The 16,798-nt window shown below is 45.4% G+C and overlaps 2 protein-coding genes across 7 annotated transcripts in view; one reads left to right on the forward strand and one right to left on the reverse strand.

Annotated features, from left to right (window-relative positions):
* The window catches only part of LOC6048845 (kinase suppressor of Ras 2), a 207,923-nt gene extending 198,471 nt beyond the window's left edge, over positions 1-9,452 (forward strand). The window contains exon 3 of the mRNA XM_038266335.1: positions 9,250-9,452. Coding sequence (XP_038122263.1) covers positions 9,250-9,413 — 164 coding nt within the window. The 3' untranslated portion in view covers positions 9,414-9,452. The remainder of the gene's footprint in view (positions 1-9,249) is intronic.
* The window catches only part of LOC6052411 (glutamate [NMDA] receptor subunit 1), a 211,166-nt gene that overhangs the window by 151,406 nt on the left and 42,962 nt on the right, over positions 1-16,798 (reverse strand). For 5 of the 6 annotated variants that reach the window (XM_038266329.1, XM_038266327.1, XM_038266328.1 and 2 more), the window contains one exon: positions 4,982-5,075. The exons of the other annotated variant lie outside the window; for it this stretch is intronic. In XM_038266329.1, coding sequence (XP_038122257.1) covers positions 4,982-5,075 — 94 coding nt within the window. The remainder of the gene's footprint in view (positions 1-4,981; positions 5,076-16,798) is intronic. 6 annotated transcript variants of the gene reach the window in all.

The following is a 16,798-nucleotide window of genomic DNA, read 5'->3' on the forward strand; positions in this document are numbered from 1 at the left end:
ACCAAATTAAGGAGGGCGTTATGTTGGCAAATTGCGTTTACAATGTAATCGTTTTTGTTGCAAATGTGAACGGACGACGGATCGATAACATTTGTAAACGAAATCTAGAGCAAAACGTTTACAATGTAAACGGATCCGCTGACAGGATTTCTTTCCGTGTGGAGGATGTGTACGACGGTTGTCCGTGGCAGGATGTTAAAATCATCATTGGGGATTTGAACGCTCGGTTCGGAAGGGAGGAAATGTTCCGACCGACAATAGGTTCAGAAAGCCTACACGCGGTCACGAACGACAACGGCCAACGCTGCATCGACTTTGCAGCCTCCCGTGGAATGGTGGTCAGGAGCACCTACTTTCCTCGCAAGGACATCAACAAAGCCACCTGGACATCACCTGACCAACGGACGAAAACGCAAATCGACCACGTCCTGGTCTTCTCGGACGTAACGCACGAGCGCACCTTTCGCGGTGCGAATATTGACTCGGACCACTACCTAGTTGGAGTTGACATGCGCTCAATGCTGTCGACGGTGTTCAACCAACGCCGAAGCCGGCGGGCCCCTCCGTTCAACACCGGTTGTCTGCAGAACGGGGAAGTGGCCCACAGTTACGCGCAGCAGCTGAAAGCGAATCTGCCAGGTGAGGAGGAACTTGGCGCAGCCTCGCTCGAAGATGGATGGAGCCGTATTCGCTCAGCCATCGGCAGTGCAGCGGAAGCCACACTGGGTAGTGCGATCCGAGTCAGTCGGAATGATTGGTACGACGACGAATGCCAACTGATTACCGCTGAGAAGAAAGCAGCCTACGACAGGAAGCTGCATAAGGCGACGAGAGGGAACGTGGAACGGTACCGGCAGGCTCGGAATCGGCAGGTCGCGGTCCTCAAGCTTAAGAAGCGCCAGCAAGAAGACCGAGATTGCGCGGAAATGGAGCAGCTATTCCGAGCTAACGAAACGCGGAAGTTTTACGAGAAGGTAAACCGGTCCCGCAAAGGCTTCGTGCCGCGAGCCGACGTGTGCAGGGACAGCGGTGGAAACCTGATCGTAAACAAGAGCGAGGTGTTGGAAAGGTGGAAGCAGTACTTCAACGAGCACCTTAATGGCGATGAAGCGGACGGAGACGGCGTTGGAGTCAACCTTGGAGCGCCCGCAGCTGATGAACAGTTCCCGGCGCCTGATCTAGAGACGGTGAAGAAGGAGATCAGGAAGCTGAAGAACATCAGATCTGCCGGCAAGGATCGGTTACCCGGTGAGCTCTTCAAATATGGAGGAGAGAAACTGGCGAGGGCACTTCACTGCGTGAACACCAAGATCTGGGAGGAGGAGACGCTACCGGAGGAATGGATGGATGGTGTCGTGTGCCCCATCTACAAAAAGGGCGATAAGCTGGACTGCGGCAACTACCAATGCTGCGCTCACCGTCGGCATTACGCTTATCAACGTGGCCTAGAAAATCCTCTCCCAGATCCTCTGCCGCCAGCTGTCACCCCATGCAAGGAAGTTCGTGGGGCCCTACCAAGCGGGCTTCACTGGCGCGCGCGCCACCACGGACCAAATATTTTGTCTCCGACAGATCCTCGAGAAATGTCGTGAGTACAACGTGCCCACACATCACATCTTCATCGACTTCAAGGCAGCCTATGATACAGTCGACCGCGAGCAGCTATGGCAGATCATGCACGAAAACGGATTTCCGGATAAACTGACTCGGCTGATCAAGGCTACCTTGGATGGTGTGATGTGTCACGTGCGTGTTTCGGGGGATTTAGCGGAACCCTTTGGATCACGCCGAGGGCTGCGGCAAGGTGATGGCTTATCCTGTGCGCTGTTCAACATCGTCCTTGAGGGCATCATTCGAAGAGCGGGCATTGACTCGAGTGGCACGATCATGAACAAGTCCTAACAGTTGCTTGCTTTTGCCGATGACATCGACATTGTGGCAAGAAACCTGGAGACGGTGAAGGACGTCTACACCCGACTGAAGGTACAAGCAAGGCGTGTAGGACTTGGCATGAATACGACGAAGACGAAGTACATGAGAGGAAGGGGTTCGGAGGATGTCGGCCCCCCAAGCCTCACCCCTCTAACTGTGGATGGTGATGAGTTGGAGGAGGTGAGCGAGTTCGTGTACTTGGGATCGCTGGTAACCGCCGACAACGATACCAGCAAAGAGATCCGGACTCGTATTTTTGCTGGGAATCGTGCCTACTTCGGATTACGGAAGACCCTCACATCGGATCGAGTGCAACGCCGCACGAAGCTGACAATGTACAAAACACTGATTAGACCGGTAGTCCTCTATGGCCACGAGACCAGGACGATGCGGCAGGAGGACGAACGTGCCCTTGGAGTTTTCGAACGGAAGGTGCTACGAACGATCTACGGTGGAGTGCAGGTGTCTGACGGAGTGTGGCGACGACGCATGAACCACGAACTGCACGCGTTTCTTGAAGAACCGACCATCGCCATCCAGGCGAAGATCGGGAGGCTCAGGTGGGCCGGCCATGTCACCCGAATGGACGAGAGCCAGCTTGTCAGACTGCTTTTTGACCGCGCCGAACCAGCTGGCGGTACAGGCAGGAGAGCAGGAAAACCGCGCGCACGGTGGGAAGATCAAGTGAATGGTGATATCCGGAAGATCTGTAACCTGGGAAATTGGAGAGTAGCAGCCCAAGACCGAGAAAGATGGAAGCGTCTTCTTGCTACAGCACGCGTACCTGGTGCGCTATGCTGATTGGTATGGTATGTAATTAAAATATAAATAAAATAAAAACAAAGCAACAGTTTTTTCAACTGCTACATAACCTAAAAATCCGAAATGACAGCACACGACAATAGCACGACATTCAAAATAACAAAACCGTGCGACGTCGGGCGAATGTCGTACGACAATGTCGTACAATTTCGATCATCGAACGCACGACAAATACGAAATTTTGGTGCTAAAATGTATGACATTCGCGCGAAAGTCGCACGACATTGTCGTGCGACGTCGTACGATTGCACAGACGACAAACGACGGACGTCTTACGAACTTTTCAGTCAGGGGAACTGTCAAACTGCGTCGACGAAAATCGTGACGTAAATTTAAGGAAAATCGATGGAAAAAACAATTTCGGGCATGTCGAGTGTTTGTCGCACGTTTGTCGTCCTTTCGACCAATCGATATCGAAACGGTAAAATCAAAATCACGCGACAGCTCGTACGACGTGCGACATTTTTCAAACAGGGGTTCTGGGCAGGGTTGCCACAAATACAGATTTATCTGTATTTTACAGATTTTTGAGGTGATGAGGTCATACAGAATCTGTATATAAAGAAATACAGATTTTAAGAAAAACATACAGATATACAGATTTTCCCTATTTTTATTAAAATCAAATAATTTTAATTCTTTAAATATTTTTTTTTCAATTGCTCGATGAGCCCAAACATTAAATTTTAGATTGTAGAGCATTTTTATGCATTAAAAAACAATTTAGAATATTTTGTTTTTTGAAAAATTGTTTAAAAATGTCAATACAGATTCCAAATACAGATTTTCGTCCCCCTGATACAGATATACAGATTTTTGACCCTCAAAAATACAGAATCGAATGTGGCAACCCTGGTTCTGGGTGCCACCGAAAAGTCGGTGACGACTGACGAGGTGACCAGGCGGAATTCGCTTTAGCTCAATTATGATGTAATTTTACCTCAATCTAGACTAAAAAAGTGACATTATACCAGAAAAGTGGTAAAATTACACATTTTCAGAGGTAAAATTACACATCCGTGGGACATAAAGATGTACCCTCCCAGATGTAATATTACCATGCTTCATTGTAAGATAAAAGGCTGATTGATAAAAGGCTCTGTTTTCAAGATATAGCCACCGAAAGTTTGATTTTAGCGCAATATTAGCAGTTTTTCGATTTTTAAAAATAGTGACCACGAGTGACCACTTCTAAAAATATTTTTTTTTAAAGTTCATTGAAGATTGGACCTCGGGTTGCTGAGATAGAGCCGCTTTAAGAAAAAAAAACACGAAAATTGAAGTGTTCTTAAACTCACCAAAACAACCCACCATTTTCTAATGTCGATATCTCAGCAACTAATGGTACAGTCATCCCTCATATTCGGAACAGTTTACAGATCGGCCAATGTTCAACAAATCATATAAAATCGATAATTGAACATAATGATTTGCTTTTACCTTCATGTGAAAGCTTTTCTTGCGATCTTTTGATTGATGTATAGACCGGCTATACATTTTTACGTTTTATATCAAGTTTTCAAAGAAAAACATTGACCCTTGAAATCCACAAATTCGGAACACTATTTTCTTACGATGTAAACAAACTTTTTTTCCCCTCCAGGAGTACCTATTTTTTACAAAATAATGACTTTGCACTCTGGAACCAATAAAACTCATGCTTAGTAATGTTTTATGAATGGTCTGATAACTTTTTTGTGAAAATATCAGTTAAATTCAGGTGTTCCACAATTGTGGGAGACACAAGTGAAATAGCAAGAGAATGTCCAAATAAAGGCCCTAAAAATAGCAGGGTCAGCAGAAAAGTTGCATTTTGCATTCTATTGACAAATTACCACAAAAGTGTTCCGAATTTGTGGGTGTTCCGAATATGTGGGATGACTGTACGATTTTCAATGTTTATACATGAAACATATTTTGAAATTTTTAAATAAGACTAACATTTTAAAAGGGCCAAACATTGAATATTACGCCCATTTAAAATGTACAAAGTTTGAGCCAAATCAAGAAATACAAATAAAATCCATTTCCGGTTTTGGTAGAGAATTGCTCTTTTGTTGTTTTGAAAAAGTTGCTTTGACGTTTAGCGTTTCAACAAAAATCTTGATTTTCAAATTAACAAAACGTTTTGTTGATTAAAATATGCCTTATTTTTCTGCGTGATAGAATCATAGAAAGGTAGGTGGTATGTAGAAAGTCATGGATAGGACAAAACCTATAAACTCACCAATGATTGGAATCTGATAAAATCCGTTTGTATAACTCACGGCTGCTGGCGATAAATCTCCGGTTGGTTCATGTGATACAACTACTGAGTAAACCTATAGAAACAGTAATAAAATAAAAAAATGTTATAGAGTTACAATCAGGGCTGTGGAGTCGGAGCCAAATCGGAGTCAAAGGGACCATCCATAAACCATTTCCAAAAAAGTGTCCACGTGGTTTATGGATGGTCTCAATGTCGGAGTCGGTGTCGACTAACAACTTTATATGGGACAAAAATCAGAAGCCGGAGTTAAAGTCGCTGCAAAAATTACCAAGGAATGATTCCTCAATAAAATCCTTTTCACTCGCGAGCACAAAACAGATGCGACGCATATATGCTCTGATGAAATATTGCGGATCTCAGATATTTTTTTTTTTGTAAAAACGTTTATTTAGAACATTTTGTTTAACTCTACATGTTTTTGTAGTTTTTAAAGAATTCTTTAACAAACTAAACTAACTGTGAAATCTAGTGATGCTAGAGTAAAAGAACCATCTGGATCTAACACAAAATTTATATAGCAGCCATTCCACGACAAACAGGAAGTCTCCAAACCAAAAGTGAAAGACGCAACTTTTGGTACCCAGACATGTATAGGTCATCGCTGAAATTTTCAAGTTATCGCAGTTTTAGTGAAAAAAGTAAATTTTTACCCGTTTTCGTCATTTTTCCATTTTTGCGCGCGGCGCGTCGAAAAACACGGATTTTATGCTAAAAAAATCATATCTCCGAAACGTGTTAATGGATATCCGCAATTTTTTGATATGTTATGTAAAATATTACAAGGAATCAGGGAAAAATATTTTCAGACATGGGATCTTTGGCATTGAAATCGGTAAATAAAAATTTGCATAGGACCTTTTCAAATATTCAGCTAGCTTTTTTGGACCTTAACATATTTTTCCTTAAAAGCCCAACCTTTCTTTTGAATTGTGGCGCTCTAAAATTGGTTCAGCCGTTCCGGAGATATGATTTTTTGAAAATTTTGGTTTTTGCGAAAATCGACGAAAAATGCATTTTTTGTGGACCACCCTATTTTGGATAGGACTACCCTAATCGCCAAACAAAAAAATACGGGTCTAATTATTTGGGCTAAGGAACCCCCACTCCAAATTTGAGCCAAATCGGAACACTTTTGATTTGGAGACTTCCTGTTTGACGTGGAATGGCTGAAAATAAAAAGCTTTAGCGCCCTGCTTTTACTGTTAGCCTCAATGTTGTTGAGCTCTTGTATCAAAAACAAATTGAAACTAATCCTTCGATTCAAAATTGAATGAAGTTCCAGAGATGTATCACTCGGGTACACTTGGCGAATTTGTGCTCCAGATCTTCCACGGCACCGAGACAATGGTCACACGTTCCACTGTCCAGTCCTCGGTCCAGTCTGTTCTGTCCAGCCATCTGTTACGACGGCAATGTTTATGAAACCCAAGGGGTTAGACTCTCTACACGGTTTTCTGAACAAGCGTTTGTGTTCATGGTGCGATTGGGTGCGCGATGGTGCTGGCGGTGTGCGCGCATTCAGTTGACGCGCGGAACTGTCATAGAATGTCTCTGCCAAACTGGCACCACTTCATTTTGAAATGTCAAAATCGAAGAATGTTTACCGTGTTTACGAAGCTTTCTCGAACGGAAAAAGTCAGGAGGGACTCAAAACATGGTTCGGTTTTACGATGGGGCCCTGAAAGCGGTGCAGCGGTATGTCTTCCGGAACGGTCATCTGCAGCGGTTCGAGCACCTGCTGGCCGAGTAGTTGGAGGACGGTAAATTTCAGCAAGGAAAATGAACTAATCGCGAGCAGCTGTTTTGACCGGTTTCGAAGACCGTCGGAGAAGACTCAACCTGATCATCGCGAGCATGTCGCTTACTTCTTGGTCCGTTCTGCGCCAACTCCATCCACATGCTCTCCTCTAGTCGCATGCTGTCTTCTTCAATGGTAACCGGGACGGGTTTATCATCCGAGCGTTTTGATTCAGGCACCCTGCAAAACTTCCTTACCTCTTCCTGTGTCGGTCGGACTCCGAGAATGTGGTAACTCCCTCAATTGAGTGCGTTTCACCGAGCCGGAGATGCTCGACTAGATGCAGAAAATCCTGCGGCGCTGGTCAGGCTGGTAGGTTGGCAGGTTAATTCTTGAAGATTTTAGGATTTTGACTTAAGCGGTATACGCACTTCGGAAGGAACCGGTCAAGAAAAAAATCAAATGGGCAGCAGCGGCAGCGCAAGCAAGTCAGAGAGGGTGAAGAAAAGCCCTAAAAATCGCTCCCTCTCCTTTGTTCTGCTGTTCGTAAAGCTGTTTCTTGTGAAACTTATGACTTTGGTCAGTTATCAAGGACGGCTAGCTCAGTCCTTTTCAGGACAAAAGACCATCAACTCAAAAGTAGTCGTAGACCAAAGCTACTGACTACTCATCACTCAGGGTCGGCACGAACTACTAAGCGGATTCAGGTAGATACGGATTGGGCATTAAAAATCAAAGAACCACACTTTTCAAATAAAACGTGTATTTCTGTGTAAAGTGTGTGTGTGTGAAGTGTAGTGTGAAGGCAACTCGGGAACCAACGTACCAATCTGCTGCAGCTGGTCCTCTCGGATGAACGCCGTCGCGTAATCCTCTCACGATGGCCGGTCACAGGAGCGCCCTCGACTGTGCCGCCGGAACTCCCAGGGGGTCGTTGCAGACAAATGACGGTTGATGGCTGGTGCTGCTGAACCGGAACTCTTGAGCTGCTGGGCTGGGTTACGCAGAGGTAGGCCAAGCGGGCGTTGCTGGTCCTACTTACGTCAGACGTCTTCCCTCAGTGGCGTATTCGGCGGACCCGGCACCTGGCCGATCTGGTCCCACCGAGAGGGGAAATCTCCTTGGTGGTTATGGCGCCCCGCGCCAGAGATGCTGATGGTCCTATTACTGTTAGGTGCAGGCAACGGCTCCTCCGCGCTTATAGGCCTGGACCGACCGAAACCCGTACGTCGTCGAGTCGAGCGGACTGTTAACTTCCGCCAAGCACTTCCACTTCCGGAAGGCCAAGGTGTGAACAGCGCAAAGAACGGCACTGTCACTTGTCGACCTCGACTGATCGCACGGACGTCTGTATAATAAAAGAGGCCGATCTTTGGGATCGGCGAGCCAGGTAGACTTCTCCCTCCTATTTTCCCTGGAGGGAAAACCACCATTTTCCATCCCACCCATTGTTTGCCGTCTCGACGCGACGCCGTCAAGAACGGTCTTGTTCGCAGCGGTACGAAAATCCCTTCGCTGCTTTATAGGGTGTGATGTTGTATGTTGGGGGAATTAAATTAAAAAGTGAAGGTTCGTTCAAGAATTGTAACCAACGGTTACACTATCCACCACCCCGGTGAAAAAAATGTGAAAGCACGACGAGGTTTCGCATTTTTTTACATGAATGCTTTACATAACCGCCGTCGGCTTCTACTAGATTCGTGGGTGTGGACAAAGAAACCTACAATTCTCAGGTATACTATCTTTAAGACGCGCGAGATCATGAACCTCCACAAAACATCCCAAGAATACATAATAAACATTCAAAACATGCACTATTTACAACAAATTAAAATAATAAATTAACGAAAAACATTTAAAATAAATCAAAATAAAAGTTTAAAATCATCCCGAAAGTTTGGGTAGACAACTCTATTTTGTTGCTGGCCAGCATAATAATCACGTGCAAAAGTCTGTATAAATTAGATCACATTCACACATTCTTCCCGAGGAAGAGTGGACTGCAGAAACTCCCAAAAATCCCGGGATTTACCTTGATGCCATCTTGACGGCGCAAGAGACAACAGGTAAGCTAGTGTACACTTTAAAAAATCGATTTAAAAACGATCATCAGTGATCGCAAAAGTAATGGTGATTTAGACAATCGTAACCATTAACAAATTTTGACCATTCTTGGTCTGGCACTGCGGCCGTTGGTCAGTCCCCTCACTGTCGCTCTGCGGACGGTGCTCGGACGGAGGGCACTTCGGATAACCCCTTCGTCGTCCACCGAGCCGCCAGCGCAGCTATGGACTGCCAACTTAGGTGTGCTTTGTGAGCAATAGCGACACCTACTAATTATGCTCCTTTTACGACTGGGAACTTAATCCATCAGTCTTCCGAGCAAACAATTGACAAATTCACAACATAAAAATAAATAAATTTTCACAACACAATACATTCATAGTACGGTTTAAATTTATAAATTTCATTTTCTTTTTATTTACAGGTGACCATCATCAACACATTCCCGGAACGGTTCACTGGGTCTTCGGGACGAACCAACAGAGAGTTCCGAGGATAGAAATAATCCCTCGCCAACTTCTGCGGTCAATCGGCTCTCAGTCAGCTTCACCAGTTCCGGAAAGGAAGATTTCAGGACCTGTAAATTAATTCTCAATAAAGTTGTTCTAAAGATTCGTCCACTAACTCCATCAGAGAGAAGTCCGGATTAATCTTAAGCAAGTCCGAAACCTTCTTCTTCATCATTAGGAGCTGTGGGTTCATTTCCTCAAGAGTTCCGTCCAACATTCCTTGGAATATTCTTCGTACTTTCTTGATTTCCGATTCCATTTCCTTGTTTCGTTTCGCAGGTTCAAATTCCATAAGTTCCGTGGGTTCAGATTTATGCTTTTTATGTCGTGCCTTATGCTTCACAACGGAAGCTTCGGCGGACTTCGGTCGATTCCCCGGCGAACTTCCGTAGGCCGAGTCAGACGACCTTACCAGAAATCTCTTCCGTTCTGTTCTAGTGTCGCCGGTCCTCCTAGAGGGCGGGCCGACACAAAAGGTCACCGTCTTTGTACGGGTCTTCCTCCCTCGGGTCTTGTACCCGGAATCCGAACTTCCGTTCGGCCGTTTACTTTCCACGGTCACAGCACTCGGAACCACCAACTTCTCGGTGTTTTGCCGTTCTGTGACCGGGTCTTCGACTGACTTAGTCTGGGTGCGCCGAGAGGACACTACTTCCAGCACCGAGCTCAACTCCCGGCAGAACGTTTGCATGGCCCGGCTAATCTTCACGATATCTGCCGGTACCAATTCACCATTCCCCCGAAGCTGCTCGAAGAACTCCAAACTAAAAGTCAAGTCGTTAATTACCGAATTGATCGGATAGTTCTGGTGGCCAGGAGCGACGGGACAAGGCATCGCGGACAGTCCTTCGACGTCCGAGCAATCCGCGTCGTACTCCACTTGTTGCCATTCCACTTTGTTCGTCAAATTCGTCATGATCGTGTATTGTTTTTTTGTCGTCATTGTGTGTGATTTTGTTCGACCAGCGCGCAGCGTAATAGTCGTAAATGTTCAATTATCTTTCATCGTCAATCCGGGGATGGGTAATTGTGCATTGTGCTGTCTTGTTATTGTGTTCAGGTGTATGTGAGGGTTCACGATCTTAATGTTCTATGTTTCATGTTCATTTCAATCGACTCGCGACAAACACAAATTGCCCAAAACCACGAATTTTTCGTTGCTTTCAACGGTTATGGAAAGTATTGCGTAGGGGCAATAACTCTCAATCGTTTTAAGCCCTTTTGGGGGGCACTAACACAAATTTTCCACAGGAGGGATAGTGTGCAGATGGAGAAAGCCGTACTGAAAGTACGGATCCCTGCCACCTCCCGAAGGAAAATCCTTAGATTTTTAACCCGCCGGTAAACCTGAATCGCTTTTCGCTGAACTTTCCGCTAGGAAGCCAATTGAAACTTATGACTTTGGTCAGTTATCAAGGACGGCTAGCTCAGTCCTTTCCAGGACAAAAGACCATCAACTCAAAAGTAGTCGTAGACCAAAGCTACTGACTACTCATCACTCAGGGTCGGCACGAACTACTAAGCGGATTCAGGTAGATACGGATTGGGCATTAAAAATCAAAGAACCACACTTTTCAAATAAAACGTGTATTTCTGTGTAAAGTGTGTGTGTGTGTGAAGTGTAGTGTGAAGGCAACTCGGGAACCAACGTACCAATCTGCTGCAGCTGGTCCTCTCGGATGAACGCCGTCGCGTAATCCTCTCACGATGGCCGGTCACAGGAGCGCCCTCGACTGTGCCGCCGGAACTCCCAGGGGGGGGGGGGGTCGTTGCAGCCAAATGACGGTTGATGGCTGGTGCTGCTGAACCGGAACTCTTGAGCTGCTGGGCTGGGTTACGCAGAGGTAGGCCAAGCGGGCGTTGCTGGTCCTACTTACGTCAGACGTCTTCCCTCAGTGGCGTATTCGGCGGACCCGGCACCTGGCCGATCTGGTCCCACCGAGAGGGGAAATCTCCTTGGTGGTTATGGCGCCCCGCGCCAGAGATGCTGATGGTCCTATTACTGTTAGGTGCAGGCAACGGCTCCTCCGCGCTTATAGGCCTGGACCGACCGAAACCCGTACGTCGTCGAGTCGAGCGGACTGTTAACTTCCGCCAAGCACTTCCACTTCCGGAAGGCCAAGGTGTGAACAGCGCAAAGAACGGCACTGTCACTTGTCGACCTCGACTGATCGCACGGACGTCTGTATAATAAAAGAGGCCGATCTTTGGGATCGGCGAGCCAGGTAGACTTCTCCCTCCTATTTTCCCTGGAGGGAAAACCACCATTTTCCATCCCACCCATTGTTTGCCGTCTCGACGCGACGCCGTCAAGAACGGTCTTGTTCGCAGCGGTACGAAAATCCCTTCGCTGTTTTATAGGGTGTGATGTTGTATGTTGGGGGAATTAAATTAAAAAGTGAAGGTTCGTTCAAGAATTGTAACCAACGGTTACACTTGACCCCTTTCCTTCCGATCTGCATACTAGCCTTTAATTTTCATTGTAGAGTGTTCTGAGGCGGGACGCCGGTGGCGGAACGTGGGATTAGTGGAATGATCAGCGATCACGGAGGAGATTCGCAGGACGTTCAAGTTGCTCGTGAATCGGTGGGGAAGGTCGAGGGCACGCCGCCAACTCAGAAAGTTGTTCTTGCTGAACATTTCGCTGATCCCGGAGGAGAAGGGAGGAGCTGCAGCAAATCATCGCCATATTTCATACATGAATTACAAAAAACTCCCTTCCTTTTCCAAACCGAAAAGTTTTATTTGAAATCTGCCGTGTGCAATGTTTTACTATGAAGATTTTCGAGATTTTGCGAGTTGTTTTCGGCTTTGTGTCACAAAAAAAAACATTTTTATCAAAATATCCAAAGATATGTCCGGATCTTGACTCATTTTCAATGTTTTGTCTCGTTTTTTATGGGAATGAGCTCGTTGGAATCGGAAGATGCACAGTTGAATCACCTTGGAAGAATGCCCTTTCGGCACCTTCTCCTCAATAAGCACCTGAAAGGTAGCCGGGTCAATATATGGACGGAACAGGCTTTCATTTAAACCTTGGCCTTTTCGTGATCCCGGGTAAACAACAAAGTCCTCGCCCTTGCGGTGGGCCACCCAAGTAGCACTCATAACTTGTCGACTGTTGAATAATAGTTAGACAATTGTTTTTGATAAACATACGAGAAAAAATCTGAACATAACTTAAATAACAGTTTGTTTCACTGCTTGTATAACTGACATATGTAACAATCGTGTTTTGTGCCACAAAAGTGTTAAAAGACAGTCAAATTCACTCTTTTCCAACTTTAAAACACAACATAGGGAAAATTCTCACATATTTGGGAGACTTAGCACTCGCTCCTGACTCCAACCAATTTGCTGATTTACACTGTTTAAACATCTTATTTTGGAACTTCTTCGATAGAAACTTGCTTGCTCACTTCCGTTTGAGATATTTATCACTTGATTTCAGTTGAAAACGCTTTTTATGAGCTGTAATTAAACGTCAAAATGCTGATATGCCTAGATGCTGTTCCCTCATCTGCAATGTTTTCCTCTAAACCAGTTTGTTGTATAAGAACAATATTACACTGTTTGTTTCACTGCTTATCTAACATTGTCATGTGACGGCATCTTCTGAAGAATGGGCGTGGCCAACCATTCTATAAATAACCTAGGTTTTCTCGCTTTGTTACACAAATGTATCGGAGAATAGGTTATATAACTGATAATCAACAAACATATTCAACTTGACATTGCGTGTTGTTAGGTGGTGTAAATTTGTACGTGAGGCATTTAGAGTTTCAATAATGTTTATTTATCGAAGATTGCAATAATTTTAATTGTTGACCGATTATTTATAAACATATCGTCGGTAAAAGCTACACAAAATATCAACTTACGGGGTTCATGATAGAGGAAACAACAAATTAAAATCACACCGATTTTTAATGTTACTCCGTTCTACGGTAATCGAAATGACAGTTGAAACGGTTTGTTATAACAAAGTTATATAGTGGAGTTATAAAACTTGACTTGAAACAAACTTATATAACTTATTTTGCAATGACAGCCTTTTTTGGAGTTAAGTTGTAAGCTCACTGCTATATAACAAAGCTGAAAGTAGCCTTCTTATTGACGTTTAGGCCAGCTTGTTTACTATGAAGCCCCGTGGAGAGATGCGGAAGCGCGCCTGGACCTGCCGTGGAGATAACAACAAATCGTCGAAGTCATCGGATCGAATCTTGGGAAAGACGAAGTCCATCAAAAAAGGAAAATCTAAAAGTTCGCCATGAAGAGGGTTTAAGCATAGGTGCCCACCCAAATCTAAAAGTTCGCCATGAAGAGGGTTTCACAAGAATCACAGTTAGAGAGCGCGAAAGGATTGTTTTTTTTTTTTTCATACAATTCCAATTTTTTTCTAAATAAATCGGGCAGAAACAAGCGTACCAAAATAGCCAGAGATACTATTCTTATTGGCTTCGTCGTTGATTGAAATTCTAATAAGAACTGTTTGTTTACATGTAAGTTGGGTAACGGTTAGACAACTGTTTTCAATCTATCTTTCCTTTTCAGTGTGAGCTTTGATTTGACAGCACAGCCGTTAACCACGCCCCCTTTTTTTCGTTGAATCTCTTGTTAGCTAGCACAGTGTTGTCAAATACATTTGTACAACTTACTGTGATAACTTGCATCTTATTCTGGCAAGTTATACAATAGAAAAAAGTGCGCTTTTTCCAATGCATAGGAGTTGTAGAACAAGTTGTGCTAACGAGGCCGATCGGTTATACATCCAGTTAGGAAATACGTTTATCTGACAAAGTGTGTTGCTTGGGCATGTGCTTCGGGTCGAGATGGACCAGAGCTTTCGGGACATCATGACGTGCGTCTCGCCGCAGAACGTTGTTGCCAGAGATTGGTGGGATTCGGGGAAGTCGGCGATGGCTAGGGTTTCTTGGGCGTATTCAAGGGCCAGCGCTTTGTCCCAGGGACCTTTTTGGCCGGTTCGGCAGATTGGAAATCGACGAAGGTGCCCTCGAGGGTGACGGCGTTTCGCAGACAGAGCAAAACAAACTCCAATGTGGTGTCGGGATGGCCGCTGATTGAACTCCGGTGCGAAAGGCTGCTTCCGGCGCTGGGTACAATCTGCGTCATGTTCCAAGCAAATCGCGAAATCAACATCCCCTGGACACCGTTTGCCTTCTTGGGCAGCCCCGGTAGCAGATGAACAGTGAATATCCCGGCCTTTCTCTGCATAAAATCGTTCTGCTGGTGCCATGCCATTACGGCGGACGCCTGGTCCACGTAGGCCGCCACCAGCTCCGGATGCTTCAACGTGTTAATCTCCCCTATCAGTTCTGTGATATGGAACTTCGTCCTGCGGAAGTGGTCGCAAGGCCAAGGCACGATTGTGCCTGCGTCTTTAGCAGCTTCTGCGACGTGCAGACTGAAAAAAAACCCGGAATGCCGGACCATTCCGTTCCGCAAGGACCTCCACAAACGTCGGGTGTTCGTTACCTGGGATGGGATAAACAAAGAGAAAAAACCCTATTGTCAAACTAAACCACTTTCAACATGGCCGCTTCTGTCAACCTAAACCAGTCCTTTCTTATGAGGAGAAAATGAGAAGTATTGTAATTTGAGTTGAAAAAAAAATTAAATCAATTTCAGAAATAATTGTAAATTGCATTGATAGATTGATTAAAATATTTTCAATTGAAAAGCATCTATTTCTATCGTACACCGAATGTTGACTTATCAGCATTTTCATTTTAAAAAACCATACATTTCATGAACTGACTATTCTTTTGCCCATTTAAAACTTTTTTTGCGCGTTACATAGAAATGTCATCTAAGGGCTTTTGTTAATTTGATTCGGTTAACCGCGGTGGATTTTCTTGAAATAATTCGAACTGTCAAAAATCCACCAAAGGATCTACCGGTGGATACTTTTCTACCACAATTTTTTGTGTGATCAATGTGGTAGATGCTTTGGTGGATTTTTGACAGTTCGAATTATTTCAAGAAAATCCACCGCGGTTAACCAAATCAAATTAACAAAAGCCCTCTAGATTGAACCAGTGCTTCCCATGAAATTAAAATGCGTGCCACAAATTGAAAAACAAACTTTTTTGCTCTTTGAAGTGAATGAATTAGTACAAATTTGAATTTTTGCCAGCCATTTCTTTCGATTCTGACACCTTATTGCGTGCGACCTATGGAATGTAAACTTTCTTCAAAGTTGAGTAAAATTTACCGTTGAATTCGACGTGCTCCTCTTTGGGGAACTGGGAAAGATTTATTTACTTTCTTTGCGTAACGGGACAACGACAGGAGCAGATCTTAGAAAAAATCTCCCCTCTCATTTAATGACTTTTTTTTTGTTCATAACTTATTTTTATTAGGTCCTTTTAGGTGCTGTAACCAGGTTAGGACCGAGGATCAAAAGTACAAAAAAAAATAAAAGAAAAATAAAAAAACCGGAACTGATCTAGATTATCATTTTCTCGTGCCATGTGTCAGCAAGTGTGCGATCACGGCAATCTGTTCCTCGGGTGTCTTGCACTGCCTCAAGCGACCTCTGTATTCTCTGTAAATGGACCACAGCTCCGACTCGCTGTACAGCTTCGGTTCGCCTTGATCCGCCTTCGGGGTTGCACCGGCGCCGGCGCCAGTATTATCTGGACTTCTTCCTGCGGGACGAGGATGTTTTTCTTCCGTCCCGACGGACGGCACCGCTCCAGGTAGCGGAGGAAAATCCGCCGCGGTCAACGTGGCTCCTGCCGGAGTCTGTTTGTCCTTCTTCCATGCTGGCGGCTTCGGCTTGGACGCCTGCTGCCTCGACTGGATGAACTGCGCACGTTTGGGACAGCTGCGGTCCAGACCCTCGTGAGATCCAGAGCAGTTGCCACACTTCTTGGCTTGGTTTTCTTCTGCTTTGCACTTTTCTGTGCTGTGGGCACCCCCACAGCTGCTGCACCTAGGCTTGAGATGGCAGTTACTGGTTCCGTGACCGAACTGCAAGCAGTTCTTGCACTGGGTCACGTGCGGTTCCTTGTTCCGGTAGGCCACCCACCGGACGACGACTGGTCCCACTTTCTTCACCTTCATACTCAACTCCTTGAGACTGGTGTGTCCCTTGGGGAAGAGCACGATGAAAGGCGTCTCATCGATGGCGGGGAGTTGTTGCTTCCGCTTGATGGCGTGTACTGCCAAGGCGTCCAGTTGATGTTCCGTCTTGAGCAGCTCCTTGATGTAATCTGGTTCCACTTTCGGGAGACCTCGCAACACTACCCGGTGCGGTCTCGCACTGCGCTTTCCGTGCGTGTAGAACTGCACCTTGTTCTTCATCAGGTGGGCTTGCACCGTGTCAAAGTCGTCGCTCGAGAAGCACGTAATTTTGGTGCCGTACCGCGTCAGTTTGTGTTCCGGCTGGACATCACATGTCGACATCACCTTCGCAAGGCGGGCGAAACTCGTTTCTTT

The sequence above is a fragment of the Culex quinquefasciatus genome, chromosome 3 (assembly GCF_015732765.1).
Source record: "Culex quinquefasciatus strain JHB chromosome 3, VPISU_Cqui_1.0_pri_paternal, whole genome shotgun sequence".
NCBI classification, from domain to species: domain Eukaryota; kingdom Metazoa; phylum Arthropoda; class Insecta; order Diptera; family Culicidae; genus Culex; species Culex quinquefasciatus.